Source organism: Bombyx mori, chromosome 25, assembly GCF_030269925.1.
Source record: "Bombyx mori chromosome 25, ASM3026992v2".
Taxonomy (NCBI): Eukaryota; Metazoa; Arthropoda; class Insecta; order Lepidoptera; family Bombycidae; genus Bombyx; species Bombyx mori.
The window spans coordinates 2,729,556-2,749,715 of NC_085131.1; the positions used below are offsets into that span (position 1 = coordinate 2,729,556).

Genomic DNA, 20,160 nt, shown 5'->3' on the forward strand with positions numbered 1-20,160 from the left:
CTCGTTTGTTTTTGATTTTAATAATTTATGGTCTATTTCCTCTATAGTAGAAACAGGAACTAAGAAACAAAAAGCCGAATATACCAGTAATAATTATTGAAGGTAAATTGTAAGGGCTGCGGAGAAAATGAAATAAATTTATATCACAAGATGATATACATAAATACATAAAAAACAAGAATAGTGGAGTTAGTGAACTTGTTCTTATTGGACTGGTGTTTGTCTTGTATGTGTCAGTCCGTCTCGAGCTTCCATATCCATAAAAATCTATGATAGCTTGTCTCTATTGTTGGCTGTTGTATGTAGAACGCTAAGCTGTAGTTCTTTTTATGTACTTATGAGTCGTTAGTAAAGTGAATTGTGAAAGTATCTTATCTATAGGTGTTTGAGAGCCTGATTACGAAAGGCCATTATCTAAACTATACACTTGGCATGAGCAACAAGAATTATAAGCAAGTGGCTCCTTAAGCCGCCCATTAGAGTCCCCAAGATACCGCAACTTGGTTGCACGCCAGATGCCAAATGACCGCCACTTGAACTTACTGCCTGCACAATAGCTGCACCTTGGCATATCTTGTGTTTTATGAGGCTTGGCAAGGTTATTGTCAAATTTCATTAGGATAATTTCGGTATCACTTCTTGGATGGTTGGTTTTTCTTTTTACAATGAATAGTTCAGAATAGTGATGGCAGTTGCTTATGGACAATAAGGTATAAATATTGATAATGTTCAGATCGTCGTCATCTACCTACCTATTGAGAAGAACTTAAAGCTTTGTTTGAAGAAAAATGTCATATTAGTATGTTCAAGATGAGCATGGAGGAAGCTTCCTTCCAGAGCTCAGTTGAATGCAACAGAAATAATCTCTAGAAATGTAAAAACTGTAAACGAACTCAGTGATTCTAGATAATAAAAACGAAATCTGCTCCAGTGGCAAGTGATACAATGATAAAGGAACATGACTGAACCTTTAGTAACTCTTCAGAGCACTCATTTCTTTTTATCGCTTCGATGTATGGACGAGCTCACAGCCCACCTGGTGTTAAGTGATTACTGGAGCCCTTAGACATCTACAACGTAAACGCGCCACCCACCTTGAGTTATAAGCTCTAAGGTCTCAAGTATAGTTACAATGGCTGCCACTCCCTTCAAACCGAAACGAATTACTGCTTTACGGCATAGACAGGGTGGTGGTACCTACCCACCTGCGAGGACTCACAAGAAGTCCTACCACCAGTAATCACGCAAATTATAATTTTGCGGGTTTGATTTTTATTACACGATGTTATTCCTTCAGCGTGGAAGTCAATTGTAAACATTTGTTGAGTACGTATTTCGTTAGAAAAATTGGTACCCACCTGGAATTCGCAAACCGGTGCATCGCTCAACACCGCTCGCACCGGACATCTTATTCTTTGGGCCACGACGACTTAAGCAGGCGATTTTAAATACAGTGGACCAAAGACTTCAAATAATCCCTAAAATCAGGATTTTTGATAAACCTCGTAGTGTATTAGATTGTTGAACTAAGTTTAGTATCATGTCGCATAGGTATCTCATCAATGCTATCTTTACGGTATCGTCTCGCGATTATTATTTTGCGAAATAGCACAGTTTGTAAAATTGTGTTTTGCAACGTCTTTGGTACTATATTAGCTAAGGAACCTTCTGTACTCATACCAAACAATGTGGTTTTACGGCATTTCGGATGGTGGGACAAGGAGAGGTGTTTAAAAAAGTCGCAAGGAGGTTTTTGCGGAGTTAAAATATAGGATAAGTACACAAATCGCAGTCATGAGTGATGATGGAGAAATAGGATGACATAATAAAATCAAATCCTACTTAGTGCAATGGGATCTATGACCTCATGTTTCAAGGTAGGTGACGGAATTGACTGTAGTGTCCAGTAATCGTGCTATTTAACCACCTATTTCAGCTCGTGCTTAACCATTTCAGCGCCTGCTAAGCCTATGGACATCACTAACGTGAATTCTGCCACTAACCTTGAGACATTATTTCTAGGTTTCAGTTTTATAGTAAAACGGCTGCATCAACCTTCAAAACGAAAGGCGTTCATAATTACTGCTTCACGGCAGAAACAGGTAAGATTGGTGTTACATACTGGTGCAGGCTAATAAGATACCACCGTTAATTGGATTGCAGACATTTACGAAACCAATTTAGCATAAGATTTCTAAAATTAACGATCCAAAAATTATAGATAAAATCTTAGAAAATACAGGATATGAAAAAAATTTATTGAAAGTGACCGAGAAAAGTAAATCTGTTCTGGTCCTATATTTATATTATTCGTCAACGAAAAGATTTATATCGCTTTGGAGTTAAATCGAATTACAGGTAAATTAGACAGCCTTCACGCTTCATCAACATGTAACATGTGCTATTCACTAAATAATTCGATATTACATTAATTATATTGGTTAAAATATACTCATAACTGGAGCACTTCAACATTTATACGAAAAAGTATTGCTTCTGAAATAATTGTGGCCATGGAATAATTGTCAAAACAATGTCGAATATATTTGGCAGCACGAAATCTATGTACGTCGTCAAAATTCACTTTGTCCCCAAAAAATGTCTTTATTCTATTTGATTTCGTTTCTCCTCTTCCATCCAAACTATTGCGCGACCAAAAAATACACAAACTACACACTGTATAGAGGTGTACCAGTCAATAAAAGTCATTTAGATTTCTTCAACAGCTTGAGTGAGATGTTTGACGTTAATTTTTGGACTCCTCCTGGCTCTTTGTACAAACCTATAGATTTTGTTTTGGCTCCCGGAGACAAAAAGGTTTTCCTGAAAATGGCAGAAGAATACGATGTATATTTATCAACGCTCATTGCTGATGTGCAAAGGTTGGTAGTTATGTTTGATTATATTCATTCGTATTTGATCAAACTGAAACGCATTACTGCTTCACGGCAGAAATAAGCAGGGTGGTGGTACCTACCCGTGCGAACTCACAAGAAGTCCTACCACTAGTAATTACGCAAATAATAATTTTGCGCTTTTGATTTTTATTACACGATGTTATTCCTTCACCGTGGAAATCAATCGTGAACATTACATGAAGATAAGTATTTCATTACAAAAATTGGTACCCGCCGGCGGGATTCGAACACCGGTGCATCGCTACAGACGAATGCACCGGACGTCTTATCCTTTAGGCCACGACGACTCCACGTAATACAAAACATGTTAGATATTATCTAAATAAAAAAATACTTTGTTTAATCGTAAACAATATACACCGGCAGGGTCTATTTAAATGAGTTTAATTTTGTACAGTTGTTGATACCGGAGGGATTTTTATCTACGACAAACCTAAGAATAGAGTACTGCTCGATGTGTTTCTTCTTAATATAGGAATATCTCTTACTAGCTAAATAATCTTACCAAATTAGTGACATTTATTCGACTTACTTAAAACTATGCGGTACATCGTCCACAGATTAGATATAAAAAAATTATAACAACTAGAGGAAAAATAACCAATAAACGTAATCACTGATTAGTCTAGACGACTGCCTATTGTACTTTGAAATGTTGTGCTCGAATGGATTGAAGGAGGATTGAAAATTTTCTCAGATTTATCAACGCTTTGGTAGATTCAGTCTTGTACCGTTGAGTAATTAGGTCGAGTAACGGATACAGTAGTTTCACTTTTTATAATTTTATCATTAATGTAAAAATTATATTGATTAGTATATCAGGATAATCATACGCGAAGGGCTTAGGGATATAAAATAAGGTAAATAATATTTTTTTTTTTTATTGCTTAGATGGGTGGACGAGCTCACAGCCCACCTGGTGTTAAGTGTTTACTGGAGCCCATAGACATCTACAACGTAAATGCGCCACCCACCTTGAGACATAAGTTCTAAGATCTCAGGTATAGTTACAACGGCTGCCCCACCCTTCAAACCGAAACGCATTACTGCTTTACGGCAGAAATAGGCAGGGTGGTGGTACCTACCCGCGCGAACTCTCAAGAGGTCCTACCACCAGTATTAAATACTAAGGATGTTAAGGTGTTTGTTACATTTCAGAGCATTTGATATGCAAAGAGTTAAATCGTACATAAGAAGAAATTTGGGTTCATTCGATTGGAACGACTTCTATAGGATTAATGACATCTATAATTGGTTGAAGGATCTAAAAGATAAATATCCTGAATTCGTGAAAGTAGAAAGTATTGGTACTACTTATGAAAAACGTCCCATTCTCGCTGTGCATGTCACTTTGCCTGGAAGTAAATTGAGGTACTTGGAAGAATGTCTTATTTTTTATACCTTATATTTTAAGTGCCAGTGACCAAAAGCTACCGTGACTCATTCAAGCGGTGGATCTTGTATTAATATTTTTCATTGTTTATTTCCTTTTTTATTACGACACTGTAAAATTACGTAGACAATTTCAGCTTAGCAGCACGCATCCAGAATACCGCAAAATTGGAATTGGGATAGGGTTAAGCTAATTAGGACTTCGACTTCTGATAGATGCGGTTCGAATCACCAAAACCAAATTTATAAATACAAAAATAACGAATGTCTCTTATGTTTTCACGTACGTAGCGATTCCCTAAAGCATTTTTAACTTCTTCAGGTCCAAAGTGATTGTGGAAGGCGGTATTCATGCCAGAGAATGGATAGGTCCGTGTTTTGTGACGTACATGCTTCAGCAGATTCTCGACTCGCCGAAATCGAATAATTCGAATTTAAAAGACATTGCGTTGACCTACGAATGGTTCTTTGTGCCCGTTCTCAATCCTGATGGTTACGAGTATACTCACACAAATGTAAGTATCTGTCAGTTTTGGCTGTGAGTTTGTAAAAGTATATTTAGTTTTACGTCATTTTTGAAATAGACTGACATTAATCTATCTATATGGTTACGCCATGCTGAGCATCGATTAAATAGATTGGATTCGTAATACCTAGATTTATTATATTGCCCGTGTAGGCAGACGAGCATACGGCCCACCTGATGGCGAGTGGCTACCGTCGCCCATGGACTTCAGCAATGCCAGGGGCAGAGCCAAACCGCTGCCTACCGAAATTACACGCCAAGTAACAGTTACGGATTTTGGTTCTTACAACTCTAAATTTCAAGAGTTAAATTGAAGGATATGGACAAAGCGTTCACGTAAAAATAACGTATATGGATATAGGAGCGAAAAGGTATACGAGGGAATGATCCCTGAAAACTCACAAAGAATTGCCGTAGTTCTAACTAGTAGGTAAGGATACGACTTTAGTAGCGGGAGGTGCGATGTTATAAAGAGGAGACGCTTTTTTGAAATTTCGTTAATCTTATCCTTAGTTAAAACTTAATATGTGAAACAATTGATTATTTTAATCGCACAACGGCTATAGGTTTATTTTATTTTATATTATTAGTTATATAAAAAATAAATACTTGTACTATGTATATATTGTAAAATCGTTTGTTTTTTCCTCATCCAGAACAGACTTTGGCGTAAGAACAGAAATAACGAATACGGAGTTGATTTGAATAGAAATTTCGACCATGCTTTTGGGAGTAAGTGATGATCGATCCTAAGTTTTATATAATATATTTTAAGTTTTATATATCCTAATTTTTGTATATACCCGCAGAATTATAATTTGCGTAATTACTGGTGGAAGGACCTCTTTTGAGTCCGCACGGGTAGTTACCACTGCCCTGCCTATTTCTGCCGTGAAGCAATAATGCGTTTCGGTTTGAAGGGTGGGGCAGCCGTTGTATCTATACTGAGACCTTAGAACTTATATCTCAAGGTGGGTGGTGCATTTACGCTGTAGATGTCTATGGGCTCCAGTATCCACAACAGGTGGGCTGTGAGATCGTCCACCCATATAAGAAATAAAAAATTATATAAATATAATAATGAGGACTTATTGGGAGGCCTATCAGCTCTTGGTAAGTGGCTATAATGGCCAGTGACCACCGGCAACGCCGAGAGGACAGCTGGGTCAATAATACCTATCGAACTCTGGCCACTGTCCACTAATTTGTAGAAAGTAATACTTTAATTCTATAATTATCATTCTCCTGCTCTTCTCCCAGTCACCAGGTGTCGGCGCAACATGTTTTGTTTTTAACTCCGTGATAACTATCCTAGTTATTATTTCTATTTATTTGCAAACAAATATTTTTAAATGAGGTAGGATACAATTTGCTGTTTTTGCAAAACCGTATAACTGTCTTTTATCGAAAAAAAATATCCTAAGAAAAAAAACCTTATTTTATTTTATTTTTAAACATCTTCGAAATAGAACACGCGTTCAAGTGAACTATATTGATTCGATTTTTATACAATAATCTTATTTTTATTTTTATTTTATTTAATATATTTTGTACACACAGCTGTTAGAAAAGACACGTCAATAAGGATACAGAGTACAAGGGCACTACTTATTTCATGCTGAAATCTCTTCCAGTAGGCCCGCAAAAGGAAAGAAGAATTAGGAACACAAACCTAGTGCATACAGTAAACATTGCATATAGTAATATATACATATTACAAGATACAAAACAATATATATACATACAAATACACACACACACACACACACATACATATATATAACATACACACATATACTTACTTTATATTATAATACATTATACAAATATATATAATTTATTTAAGATGGTAAGGATAAATAATGTTCCTTAACAGATTTCTTGAATGCTGCTATGGTTTTGCACGCTCGTATGCTTGGAGGGAGGGAATTCCAAAGTATAACTGCTTGTACAGAAAACGATTTTGCGTAAGCATGTGTTTTATGAACAGGGCATTTGAGGAGAGTTTTAATGTGTGTTCTACAAGGAGCAATGGAGGGACGGGCATAGGTAAAGCGATCACGTAAATATTGTGGGTAGTTGGGATTATGTAGGATATTAAATAGGAAGCACAACATTCTAGTATTTCTGCGGAAACGGACTGGGAGCCACTTGAGCTTTTTGCGAAATTCAGAAATATGATCATATTTTTTGAGACCAAAAATAAAACGGATGCACAAATTTTGCAAACGCTCAAGCTTATTGAGAAGCTCCTCAGTGGCATCCAAGTAGCAAGCATCAGCGTAGTCCAAAATGGGTAAAATTAGACTTTGAACAAGAGAAATTTTAGTTTCCAAAGGCAAAAAATATTGGAGACATTTGAGTGAATGGAATGCAAAGTTAACTTTGCTGCTAACATTGTTAACCTGCTCATTCCAGCTTAAGAAAGAGTTAAAGGTAACGCCAAGGTTTTTAACAGTTTCACTAAATACAATTGGTTGGCCATTCAATATGAGAGATCCAATTGCAGAATGATTTAATGCACGAATAGCATATCTACTACCAATTATGATGGCCTGTGTTTTGTTGGCATTGAGTAAGAGTCCATGAGACGTTGCCCATTCATGAATGTTTTCCAAATCACAATTAACATCCTTGATTGCTCCATCAATTTCACTAGGTGCGCAGTGATGGTAAATTTGCAAATCATCTGCATAAAGATGAAAATTTGAGGATATCAGAGTAGTGACTGTGTTAATAAACACTGAGAAAAGAAGAGGAGAGAGAACACCACCCTGAGGCACGCCAGCATCAACAGCAACCCAGTCTGAGAAGGATTCATTTTGACGTGTGCGTTGTGAACGGCCCCGAAGATATGAATCAAACCACCTTAGGGCAGAAGTAGTAATGTTATGGGATCGAAGAATACCGAGCAGGATATCAAGATCCACGCAGTTGAATGCGTTACTGAAGTCAAGTAGTACAAGAATGGTTAGGGATTGGTTTTCAATTGCCCATCGAATGTCATCTGTCACTTTCAGCAACGCAGACACCGTGCTGTGTCCCGATCGGAAACCTGATTGAAAGTTGCTAAGAATATTATTGGAGAAGAGGAAATTTTGTAGTTGCTTGTGAACAATGTGCTCCAACACTTTCGAGAGAAAAGGAAGTATGGAGATAGGACGATAATGTGACAAAGACGAAGGATTGCTGGTTTTAGGTAAAGGGATAATATTAGCGGATTTCCAGGATTTAGGAAAGGATCCAGATTGTAAGGAATGGTTAATTATGTTCGTTAAACAAGGAAGTAGTATATCCAGAATGGGGATAAGCATTTTAGAGCATAAGTTGTCACTACCTACAGCATGGGAAGAAATAGATAAAATAGCTTTACGAACATCATTGGTCGATACTGACTGAAACTTAAAGGAAGAATGTTTAGGCAAAGGGAGATTAAGTAACGTTTGCAAAGTTCTCGATTTACGACACTGATCAACTGAGAAAGAGGGTGTAGAAAAATGTTTGTTGAGTGCGTTTAAATCGAGACCGCCGCAGGACGTAGATGATGCTTTTCCTATGCCTACGGATTTCAAAAATTTCCATACATCAGAAGACTTACGATTTATGAGAGAATCATGGAAATGGCGTCTCTTGGCATCTCGACATAGGCGATTGCACCGATTACGTAATAGTTTATAGTATGTTAGATTGCGCTCGGACGGTTGACGTTTTAGCCTCTTTCGAGCTTTATCTCGGCAGACCATCCATTGCTTAATTTCAGGAGATAACCAAGGCGCTGGCTTATGTTTGATTTTGACACGCTTGATGGGAGCGTGATGGTCGTATAATTCTAAAATCGACTCCGTGAAAAATGCTACCTTTCCATCTATATCCAATTCATTGAATAGCGGCCTCCAATCGATTAAGCCTGCATCACGTCTCAATGCCTCCATGTTAATGCCTTTGTAACTGCGAAGAAATAGAAACTCAGACTTACGCTTAGGAGCCCGCACACGGAGAGATAAGAAAATCAAGTCATGGTATGAAAATGAAGCGGTTATTTGACCATGAGTGTCAATACTACTAGAAGAAGATACCATCATCAAATCTAATAGAGAGGGAGTGCAATTTGGAAAATGGTGAGTGGCTGAAACAGGCAATATCCTGAGATTATGAGAACTTAAAACAGATAATAGTTGTTTAGATCGAAAATCATTCTTCAGCATGCAAGTATTAAAATCCCCCATCACAATAATATGATCGGCCAAAGAACAGTGATTAGACAGCAATTCATCAAGACATTCAAAATAATTAACACGAAGATTAGGACTGTAAAAAACACCTAGTAAAATTTTAGTGCAATGCAGTGTCAATTCGATTAAAAGATGTTCAGCGGATTCAGAATACTGAGATGGAGACACACTTACAATTCTGAACTCGATCCCGCTTCGCAAATAGATTGCTACGCCTCCACAACCTTTGCCCACTCTGTCATTACGAATTAATACAAAGCCGGGAATTGCGTATTGAACCGATGGAATGGATGGTTTAAGAAATGATTCAGAAATCAGTAAAGCGTCAAGAGTATTGCTGCTAATAGATGCCAGAAGATCTGAATAATGACGCGGAATACTTTGAACATTTACATGTGCAATATTTAGGTTGTTAGGGAACGAGGATAGTTCAGCAGAAATCTCATCGTGCAGATGTATTGAGGTACATGAATCATTGCCATCATCAGCACTCAAAAAACTGCTTTCAGACGAAGAGCAGGAGAAAAATGTTTCATAACTAAATAAATTATTATTCATAATAATATGGTAACTTAATAATAATAATAATAAAATAAAATAAAAATAATAAAACCATGGAAACCGTCTACAACAACAGACGTGTCAAAAATTGCAAAATTAAAATTTATTTAATTTTACCTAAATTTTTACAAATATTTACAGAAAAAATACAAATAATTAAATTTTAAAAATGATAAAAACAAAAAGAGAAAGTGTAAAGTTGGATGCAAAAATGAAAATAAAGAATTTAAAGAAAACTGCAATGTGACACGTCCATGTCGACGACAACTGCATTAAGGAAAAACCCAAGTCGACAGTGTAGACAGGTGACCTGTGGCGCACAAAGAACATCACCATGTATTCCGTCGTGTTCGTCGGATGGCTCTCCAAGTCCGACGAGAATTGAAAGTTTATCCAGCGACGAAACACAGCCGTCCCCTGCGCCGCCAAGACCTGTGCGCCGGCGCCGCCCACCATTGGCACGCTTGGGATCAACGAGGCGAAATGCCCCGTCTACGGTCCCCGCTACCAGTGGTGTAGTGCGCTCTCGCATGCGTTGGAACGAAAATATAAATATGAATGTCATGCGAGCGTACTATGAGGCTACGGAGGGAGAAACCAACCTTTCTGCGTATCGCTCAAAAATGTTTTCTGTGTTTCAGACATTGTGCCCGACCGTGAATGTTTCGACACAACGACTGTCAGATCAGGTGAGGGCTATCCAGCGGCTTAGGCTGTTGGACCAGTCTCTTCTTGATCGACTACGCTACGAAGCGCTACCTGTTCCCATCGAACCACAAGAAAACCAAGTGGTAACTGACACTGTCGCCCCAATAATACAACACGATGAGGAAATTCAAGAACAGGTTTGTGCAAGTAACCAGGACTATGAGCGTTTGAGTAGTGCTTTGGAGGATTCTATTCAAGAATATAGGTTAGTCTCCGCCTGCTCTAGACCACGATTACCACGTTTGCCTATGCATAGACGTAATGTTTCGCTTGTAGGGGCCCTGGACTCTATTCTAAAACCCTATTTAGAATCAAGTACAGATCTAATTGATACGCACTCACTTCTGTATTGCGGTGCGGTAGCGGTTTGTCGTGTAGCTGAGGTTAAGTCTCCAAACTTAACCCAGACAGCCTATCGACCCCCTACTAAACCACAATGGCAGTGCAGAATTGAGAAGCGAATTGATAGGGCCAGGATTCTTATAGCAAAGCTTATGTGCTTCCAGAAAGGAAATACTCGTCCACGGGTTATGTGTTTCGTCGATCAGGCCTTTGCCGGAACTGGAATAAGCTCAAACGAATACATGACCTGTATTATTGAGCGCATAGACTTCTGGAAGCAAAAAGTTTATGCTTGGGCAAGCCGTATTCGTCGGTATCGTCTAAGATCTGAGCGATACCATTTGAATAGAGTTTTCCAAAGAGATCAAAGAAGTGTATACAGAAACTGGGAGTCGTCTCAATCCCGAGTAACCGATGAGCCATACAATGTCAACGAAGAGGACATGTCAACATTTTGGAATAATATTTGGTCGATACCCATTGGTCACTCTGAAGGGGAATGGATACAAACTGTCAGGCGGGAATGTGAATCGTATAAAGAGATGGATTCAATAACAATTTCCGCCGTTGATGTTTCTCGTGCAGTACGTTCGATGCCAAATTGGAAAAGTCCGGGACCGGACGGACTGCACAGTTACTGGATCAAGTGGATCCGAAGTTCACATGAACGCCTGGCAGCTCAATTCCAACAGGCCCTTGAGTTGGGATCACTCCCAGATTTCATGACATCTGGTATCACTTATTTGATTTATAAATCTGGCAATACCTCGGATCCCAAGAATTACAGACCAATTACATGCTTACCTACTATGTATAAGCTACTTACATCCATTTTGAGAATCAAAATTCAAAATCACATTTTTAATAATAACATTTTATCACCTAATCAGAATGGATGTAAGGCAGGGTCTCGAGGTACAAAAGATTTGCTACTCATTGACATGACCATTACTCAACAAGTTCGGCGGAGTAAGAGGAACGTTCATATGGCTTGGATTGATTATAAGAAAGCGTATGACTCTGTGCCTCATACATGGCTAATGAGAGTTTTAGAGCTATATAAAATAAATCCCATACTATGCTCCTTTCTTAGCTCATGCATGGGTCAATGGTCTACGTTTCTTAGTCAACCAGGTCAGATGACTTCTTCTGCTGCCCCGAATTTAATAAGGATTAAGCGGGGTATCTTTCAGGGCGACAGTCTGAGTCCTTTGTGGTTTTGTTTGGCGCTTAATCCTTTAAGTACATTACTTAAAGATTCAACGCTAGGCTACCGACTTCGCAGAGGAGCTGAGGCTATATCACATCTCTTGTTCATGGATGATCTCAAATTATTTGCTTCCAAAAAACCAGACTTAATGAGTTTACTTAAAATAACCGACAATTTTAGTAAAGCCATTGGGATGGAATTTGGTGTTGATAAATGTGCGTTCATAGATGTACAGAGAGGTAAAGTTGTAAGCTCAGATTGCTTACTACTTAACCATAGTGTGGTCCTCAAGTCTCTTTGTGAATCGGAAACTTACAAGTACCTTGGTATGTTTGAAGTGCTGAATATTGTTGACGCAGATATGAAACAATCGTTTAGAGATCGGTTTTTTGGTCGTCTTATAAAGGTCTTAAAAAGCCATTTATCAGGCGGAAACAAAATCCGAGCGTTTAATGGTTGGGTCATGCCTATGTTAACATATTCCTTTGGCATACTAAGGTGGACGCAATCAGAGCTGGACGTACTGGACAGAAAAGTCAGACGATTGTTAACGGCATACAGAATGCATCATCCACGTTCGTCTGTAATGAGGTTGTATATTCCTCGGAAATGTGGGGGTCGTGGTATTTTGAATGCCAAGGATCTACATAACCGAGAGATATACAACCTTAGGGAATATTTCCTTAAGATGAACGTGAATATGTATCGGGATGTCGTTGCAGTCGATAAGGGGCTAACTCCGCTATCCTTAGCTAACGGGAATTGGAAGAGGCTGAAGGTAGAGAGTATTTCAGATCGCATAACTGTATGGAGGAGCAAGGAGTTACACGGTAGGTTCTACCGGGCTCTCACAGGGCCTGATGTAGACCAATTAGCTTCCGTGGCCTGGTTACGATTCAGTAACCTCTTTGGGGAAACTGAAGGTTTTATCTTTGCAATTATGGACGAAGTTATCATGACGAACAACTACCGGAAATATATACTAAAGGATGGGACGGTCGACATTTGTCGGGCATGCCACCGTCCGGGAGAGTCTATTAGACATATTGTTTCTGGCTGTTCTCGGTTTGCTAACGGCGAGTACTTGCATAGACATAACCAAGTGGCTAGGATTATCCATCAACAACTTGCTCTGAAATATGGTTTTCTTGATTCTGCTGTACCTTATTACCAATACCAACCTCAACCAGTTCTTGATAATGGTCATGTTATGCTCTACTGGGACCGATCTATTATCACGGATAGGTATATTGTTGCCAATAAACCTGATATTGTGATAATAGATCGATCTGCGCGTCGAGCAGTGTTGGTTGATGTCACCATTCCTCATGACGAGAACCTCGTGAAGGCAGAAAAGGACAAATTAATAAAATATTTAGACCTGGCCCACGAGACTACCGCCATGTGGCATGTTGATTCAACCATCATTGTTCCAATAGTTGTATCGGTACACGGCTTGATAGCGAAAAGTTTCGATCAACATCTTAAGAAACTTTCGTTATCCAGCTGGGTTAAGGGCCTAATACAGAAAGCAGTTATCCTTGATACTGCACGCATTGTGAGGAGGTTTCTCACTCTGGAGTCCTAACCACTGGTGGCTTGTGTCGTAGACACCGCCATCAGCGGCAATCTATTTTTATATAGTGTTTTTTAAAAATTGTATTTTTAATATCTTTTTTAAAAAATATTATGTAATTAATAAGATTTTAAATAAATATAAATAAATAATAATAATACTTAAATAACATACACTATTAATATAATATAACAAAATGAAAATAATACAATTAATATAATAGGTAAACTAAAAACAAATAAACACGTATATAATATTACTCTTAATCAATAAACTAGCAATTAACTCCCGGCTCAACTGATCAATCAATAAACCTGGAAGAGATTCTTTAACATGTGTTAATTACACAGATTTAGACGTGTAGATAGATACATTAACATCAATGAATTAATTTACATGTTAAAAAAAAAGAATAGCTCACAGTGTAGACAGTGACTTGGAAATGTGTTCTTAAATATAAAATTTTTAGTAAAAGAGCATATTAAAATAAGCAACACTATACTAGATAATATCAGAAATTAATCTATGGATATTTGTCGTAGGCTGAAAGTTTTATACGCCAATGCCAAAAATTACAAATATTAAGGTATAGTCTATGGTCACAACTAAAGCGAAGAATCTATGGATAAGTTACTCCTCAGTGCTACCAACCTGCTAACAAAAACATAGCCAACTGGACAAATATCATCGTAGTAACTTGTAAACAAAACAATGACAGATTTAGTTAAATTTAGGTTAACTTAAGGATATGTACGTTTATAACAATAAAATGGTTAACAAAAATTTACAAAACAAATTACGTAGTGAATTAGTGTCAAAATAGAATAAAAACATAACAAACAAAATGTTCAAGCACAAGACACAACAGTAAAATACATTAAGCGACTATGTAACGTTGGTATGGGAGTAGAAATAATAAAATTGTTATGCCATTTATCCTAAAACATCAATTTCAGCGCCGGCCTTTTCTGGTCATTTTAGTTATCGTCTTCACATGCGCGTCCGCAAGTTTTGGTGTAGACGGCTTGCCTTGCACTGCTGATTCTACCGCGTCAGTACATATTATTGGGTATTTCTTTATAAGGGCCTGTAGTTCATTCATAGATTCAATCTTATAACGCGATTTATCAGGTAGAACTAACATTATTTTACCGTCGGCTGACCAACAGCGTTGAACGCCAAAATGCTTTCGGGCTGACAAAAATACACCATGCCTTATTTTCGTAAGGAACTCAGAAATAGTGACGCCCGTGCCCTTTAAGGAAGTCTTGCTGTCCCATACTGCCTGACGTGACTCGATATTCATAAATCTTACTAACACTGGGCGAGGTTTACCCTGCGAGGCGCCAAGTCTGTGACAAACACTAACACAATCGGTTTTAAAATCTGTCAATTTCAATTGGTCGTTGGTCAATGCAAGAACGGTGCTATGCAGATTTTCATTTTGTTTTTCTGGTATTCCATGTATCAACAGAACCTTCCTCCTCATAGCAGTTTCATGCCGATCCAAGCCTAATGAGATTAATTCTAATTGACTTTTGATGTTTGACAGAGTAGCCATTACAAATGATTTAAACTCGTTAAAGTCCTTTGAGAGTGCCGTGAAGTCTGGATGCAATGTTGTAGAATCACTCGCCACCTTTTTGAGCTTATCCTCGTAGGCCCCCATTCGAGAGGCAAATAAATTTTCGAGTTGTTGTAAGTTACTTGAAAGTTGTGTATCCATTGTGAATATGAATGATGTATCTTGGCAGCAATGCAAGGTAACCGAAACAGGATAGATGATAAAATCAGTGAGCAGGAGTTATTTATGCACTATATACACATTTAAAATGTAAAAATACACAATACTTTAAAAAAAATTAAATAAACACAGAGAGCACACTACGTTTGCGTGTTAACACCGCGACTCTTATTTATGGTGCTGGTCTTATGTATTTTTTTTGTCTTCAGTTCCATTATACTATGGTAGTCCATAGATACCTTACGTTCAAATATCATGCATATATCTAATGCTATTTACAGTAAAATGACTAATATGTTAATGCCAGTTTATTTGTACATCCCGTCCGCGGGTAGCTAGAATAGCCCATTGGAATAGCTACCAGCGAATAAGTAGGGGGAAAAAAAGTGTACAAAAATTGAAGAAAATTGTAAATAATCTTGTTTAAGGTCTAAATAATTCTAAGTGCAATCATATTCATCATGCATATCAGTCATGTGTTCGGCCGCATGCTGTATGCGAAGCGGATCTCGTCAAAGTTATTTATAGTTATTTGTACGTTAAAAAATTGTTAAAATAGGCGAAGATCATGAGCCGTGCTGGTATAGTGTTGGTTGGTTGAGATTGATGATTACTGCATAAGTGAGTCGCGCGCCGTCACCGGCTCGTATCACTCCTGTGCTATATACGTAGAAATCTGTTTTCTTTAATTATATGTTATTAAACCCAATAAAAGTCTTGAATACAAGTTCTACTGTGTTTCGATTCACGCCCCAATAAAAATAATTTTTGAATCTTTTGAATTTCATTTATTTCTTTCTATCACCAGCCGTCGGAGTCAGTTTTTCCCACTACGAGGAGACGTATTGTGGCGCGAAAGCGTTTTCCGAAAAAGAAACTATAGCGATGTCTAATTTCGTGAGAAACCACAGTAACCATCTGGAATACTATTTGGCCTTCCATTCGTACGGGCAAGCCATGATCCTGCCTTACGCGAATACAAGAGCTCACATGGAAAATTTTGATACTGTGGTAAGATTTTACATTCGACTAGCTGTATGCGTCCGCATCGCTGGGCATTTAAAATTAGCATTATTATTTCTCACCCCCACAAAGATTCTCGTCACTAACGCCCCCGCAACCGGTGTAGGGAGTCCAACACTCATATAAATATTAGCCTATCCATTAAGTACATGTATTTTCTACACGGATACCAAGTTTCAAGTCAATCGGATGCATGGTTCAGTAGTTATAACGGAACATCCGTAAAAACCACTGTAGATTTATATCTTAGTATAGATTACAATTAGCTTCGATATCGACATAATTAATTGTTGAAAGGTTTCGCGCGCTTCACGCTGCGCTGTTGACAATAACATCGCAGTAGGTTTACTAGTTGTTGGACATCTTGTGAGTCCTCATCGGTAAGTTCCATCACCTCGCCTATTTCTTCCGTGAAGCAGTAATGCGTTTCGGTTTCAAAGCGAGGCAGCCGTTGTAACTATACTGAGATTTTAGAACTGATATCTCAAGGTGGGTGGCGCATTTACGTTGTAGATGTCGATGGGCTCCAGTAACCACTTAACATCAGGTAGGGGCTGTGAGCTCGTCCACCCATCTAAACAATAAGAAAAAAAATGTGCTTGCTTGATCTTTTATCGTAAAAGTCATTCTCGACTTGGTTTGGCATTTCCAGTAATATTAGACCTACCTTTAACTTAATGATAATATCAAATAGTAAATAAGATTAGTAACGATTTTAAGGTAGAATTTTTACTGAAAATTTATGCAGACTAAATTATGACATTATCGTAAACTTAATTTTATCTTAAATTCTTATCTGTGCAGGCAGCCATGGCTAAACAAGCAGCAGACCACATAGCTCTCAGATACAATACCAGATACGTGTATGGAACAGCTTATGACACTGTAGGTGAGAAACTGAATTTATTTTAGCGATGATACGTCGTATTCCATTTTTAGGAGAGACTTTTCTAAATAATTGAGCGATAAATTATAGCCACTAAAAATATTAAGAAACAAAAATTAGATAGATGAATCTGGATAAAATAATGCTTTCAAAATATGTCACTGCACGCGTGTTTCTAATGAGAATGGACATCACTACGTTTTAATTTTTACTCTTAGTAAGATGTCTGAAGTCGTCGTGGCCAAAAGGATAAGACGTCCGGTGCATTCGTATGTAGCGATGCACCGGTGTTCGAATCCCGCAGGCGGGTACCAATTTTTCTAATGAAATACGTACTCAACAAATGTTCACGATTGACTTCCATGGTGAAGGAATAACATCGTGTAATAAAAACCAAATCCGCAAAATTATAATTTGCGTAATCACTGGTGGTAGGACCTCTTGGGAGTCCGCACGGGTAGGTACCACCACCCCGCCTATTTCCGCCCTGAAGCAGTAATGCGTTTCGGTTTGAAGGGTGGGGCAGCCTTTGTAACTATACTGAGACCTTAGAATTTATATCTCGAGGTGGGTGGCGCATTTACGTTGTAGATGTCTATGGGCTCCAGTAACCACTTAACATCAGGTGGGCTGTGAGCTCGTCCATCAATCTAAGCAATAAAAAAAAAATGTGGTCACGAATGCTCACGTTGCGTAGCCATTAAAAATGCATCTGTTTACATTGATAATGTCATTGGCGACGGTTGCGAAGTCGTTTGGTAATCTGCCAAGGTAAGTAAATATTCTGTTTTTTATTTGGCGTGTTGCTGTTGTTTGATTATATTATGCGGAGGTCTCTGGAATCAGCATATGACGTGTTGCTGTTGTGTGATTATATTACACGGAGGTCTCTGGAATCAGCATAACGATATCGAATGTTATAGGTATTCCTTCGTTAGAAGGGCCTTGAAGTTGAATCTCATGACTGAAGGTGGGTGGTGGTAATCCTTTGGTAATATCTTTGGGCTCCGGTGACGATTTAATACCAAATTGGTGAGCCCAAGTGTGTCTATGCAAAAAAAATACAAAAAATTATGACTACTTCAGGATTGAACTAGAGCACTATTGCGCGATTACGATCGTTTAATTATGTTTGGAATCAATTTACAACTATAATTATTTATGTGAATCGGAAGAATCAATCGCCATTAAAAAGCTATAGTAGTTTTATATATATATATATTTTAAATGGTATATGATTAAGAGGAAAAAAAACGATAAACATGGTATCTTCATCATCATTAACTTAGCACTTTAGTCTTCAAGCAATTTTCTACGATGAATTTCGTGGACAAATTTTGAAGCAGATATTTATTGTTTTTTCATCATTTTAGGTTACGTGACATCCGGCGTCAGTGGTTGCTGGGTCAAAGAAACATTTAGTGTTCCGTAAGCTATTAACGCATTTAAGATGGTATATTTTGATGATGATATTTATTCCGATTATATTGATCAGGACAGTCTCTCGAAGCCCGGTAAAAGAGAGGTGATCAAAACTTGTGTCTGAAGTGGAGAACTCTCTGGGTCGGGTCTCCAAGTGGGTTGAACTGAATTCTGCTCAGTTCAGACCATTCAAATATAAGAAGTTTGCGCGTTCAAAAGGCAATCAAAAATTTTTTAAGCCAAAGTATTTGATAGATAGATAAATAGATGGATAGATATAAGTTATCAATGTTTGCTAGTCCGTCATCTGTCTGTTTGTTTTTCATCATCTACCACCGTTCTGCCTATTTCGGCTTCAAAAAAAATATATGTTTCTCTCTGGGACAACCATTACTCAATCGAAACTATTCTCAAATCTGAGCCCATATTACAAAGTATGTGGCGGTAATTACGGTATCTCTATTCGCTCTTATCGTCATATAACATCAAGGTGACCATGAGCAACTCCACTCCTCCCCTTTCTTTAAGTGTCATTGGTATAATTTTCGCAACCAATCTTTGGCTATGGAATCGAAGCCCTGATTATATTTATAGCAGCTCTCTCAATCATCATACTCGAAGACGTAACTGCTTTGAGTGGAGTCCTTTTGTTTAAAAATAATACACCATTAATTTTTTTGACAATATGTGATCTCGTGTAAAGTTGTTTTTGGTCCTTGACCGTGAATGTCCCAATAATACAAGTTCGAAGTCTTTGTAGATTGGTTGTATTAAATCCCCGAATCCTCTCTCGGTGCTTTTAGGCCCCTCACGCATCGGTCACCTTTCTCGTCGAAGTCATCGATTACAAAGGTTTCGACTAGTGAACTAATCCAGAGACACAGCCCACTGAGGCTCAGATTCCGATCCGGTGGTAAATTCCGCAAGTGCTGCCCTGCTAGGGTTCGTGTTAGCAAATTATGTCAGATTGAGCCTATGAGCTCACCTACCTTTCGGGGCGTGACTGGAATAGCCCTCTAGGCTATCTAATGTATTAAAAATCTTAGGTACGTCCTTACATTTGAACTTCCCGACCGAGGGCAATATGGTTTCGCTCTGCCCAATGAGAAGATCACGCCAACATGTATAGAAACCATGGATGGTGTTTTGTCACTATTGAAACCTCGCACGAAAATTTACGATAAACTAAGACACGAGCACAGGGGTTTCGATGACGGTCAAAGGACGAAGTTTTTGGATAAATTGGTGATCCTTTTTAATGTGTGCCTGTTTGTTATTGCTCGTTTTGATTAAACTATGTTTTTGTACGAAATGTGATATTTAATGGCTCATTATAATAGTCGCCCAAGTAAGTTTTCTTCAGTAGATACGCACAGATATAGTCGACAGGCAGGAAGAACTAAGCTCTTTTGGACGGCCCTCAAACAAGTGAGTTGGGTTGGGAGGATTAACTTGCAACCTTTGCCGCTTATCCAGGACGAGAGGGTGTATTTAAGGGTTCAGTCGGGTGGTAAGAGATTGTTAATAATTGCACGAGCGCCCTTGAAGGATGTCTAACGGCTCCAAGCTGCTCTGCGAGTGTATCTACCACCAGATCAGAATCACGATCAACTAAGAAGT

General features: G+C 38.2%; 1 protein-coding gene across 2 annotated transcripts; it reads left to right on the forward strand.

Moving 5' to 3' along the window:
* The first annotated feature begins 2,513 nt into the window (after positions 1-2,513).
* On the forward strand, positions 2,514-19,852 carry LOC101745945 (zinc carboxypeptidase). Of its 2 annotated transcripts, XM_062676046.1 has the most exons (9): positions 2,514-2,882; positions 4,077-4,289; positions 4,633-4,825; positions 5,493-5,568; positions 10,271-10,318; positions 16,018-16,220; positions 17,037-17,121; positions 18,492-18,546; positions 19,587-19,852. In XM_062676046.1, the coding sequence occupies exons 1-9, from the start codon at positions 2,599-2,601 to the stop codon at positions 19,831-19,833; spliced, it is 1,404 nt and encodes a 467-aa protein (XP_062532030.1). In that variant the 5' UTR covers positions 2,514-2,598; the 3' UTR covers positions 19,834-19,852. The 2 variants fall into 2 exon arrangements, with proteins under 2 accessions (XP_062532030.1, XP_037876268.1); XM_038020340.2 differs by lacking the exon at positions 10,271-10,318 and having other exon boundaries at positions 2,516-2,882.
* Positions 19,853-20,160: the final 308 nt, after the last annotated feature.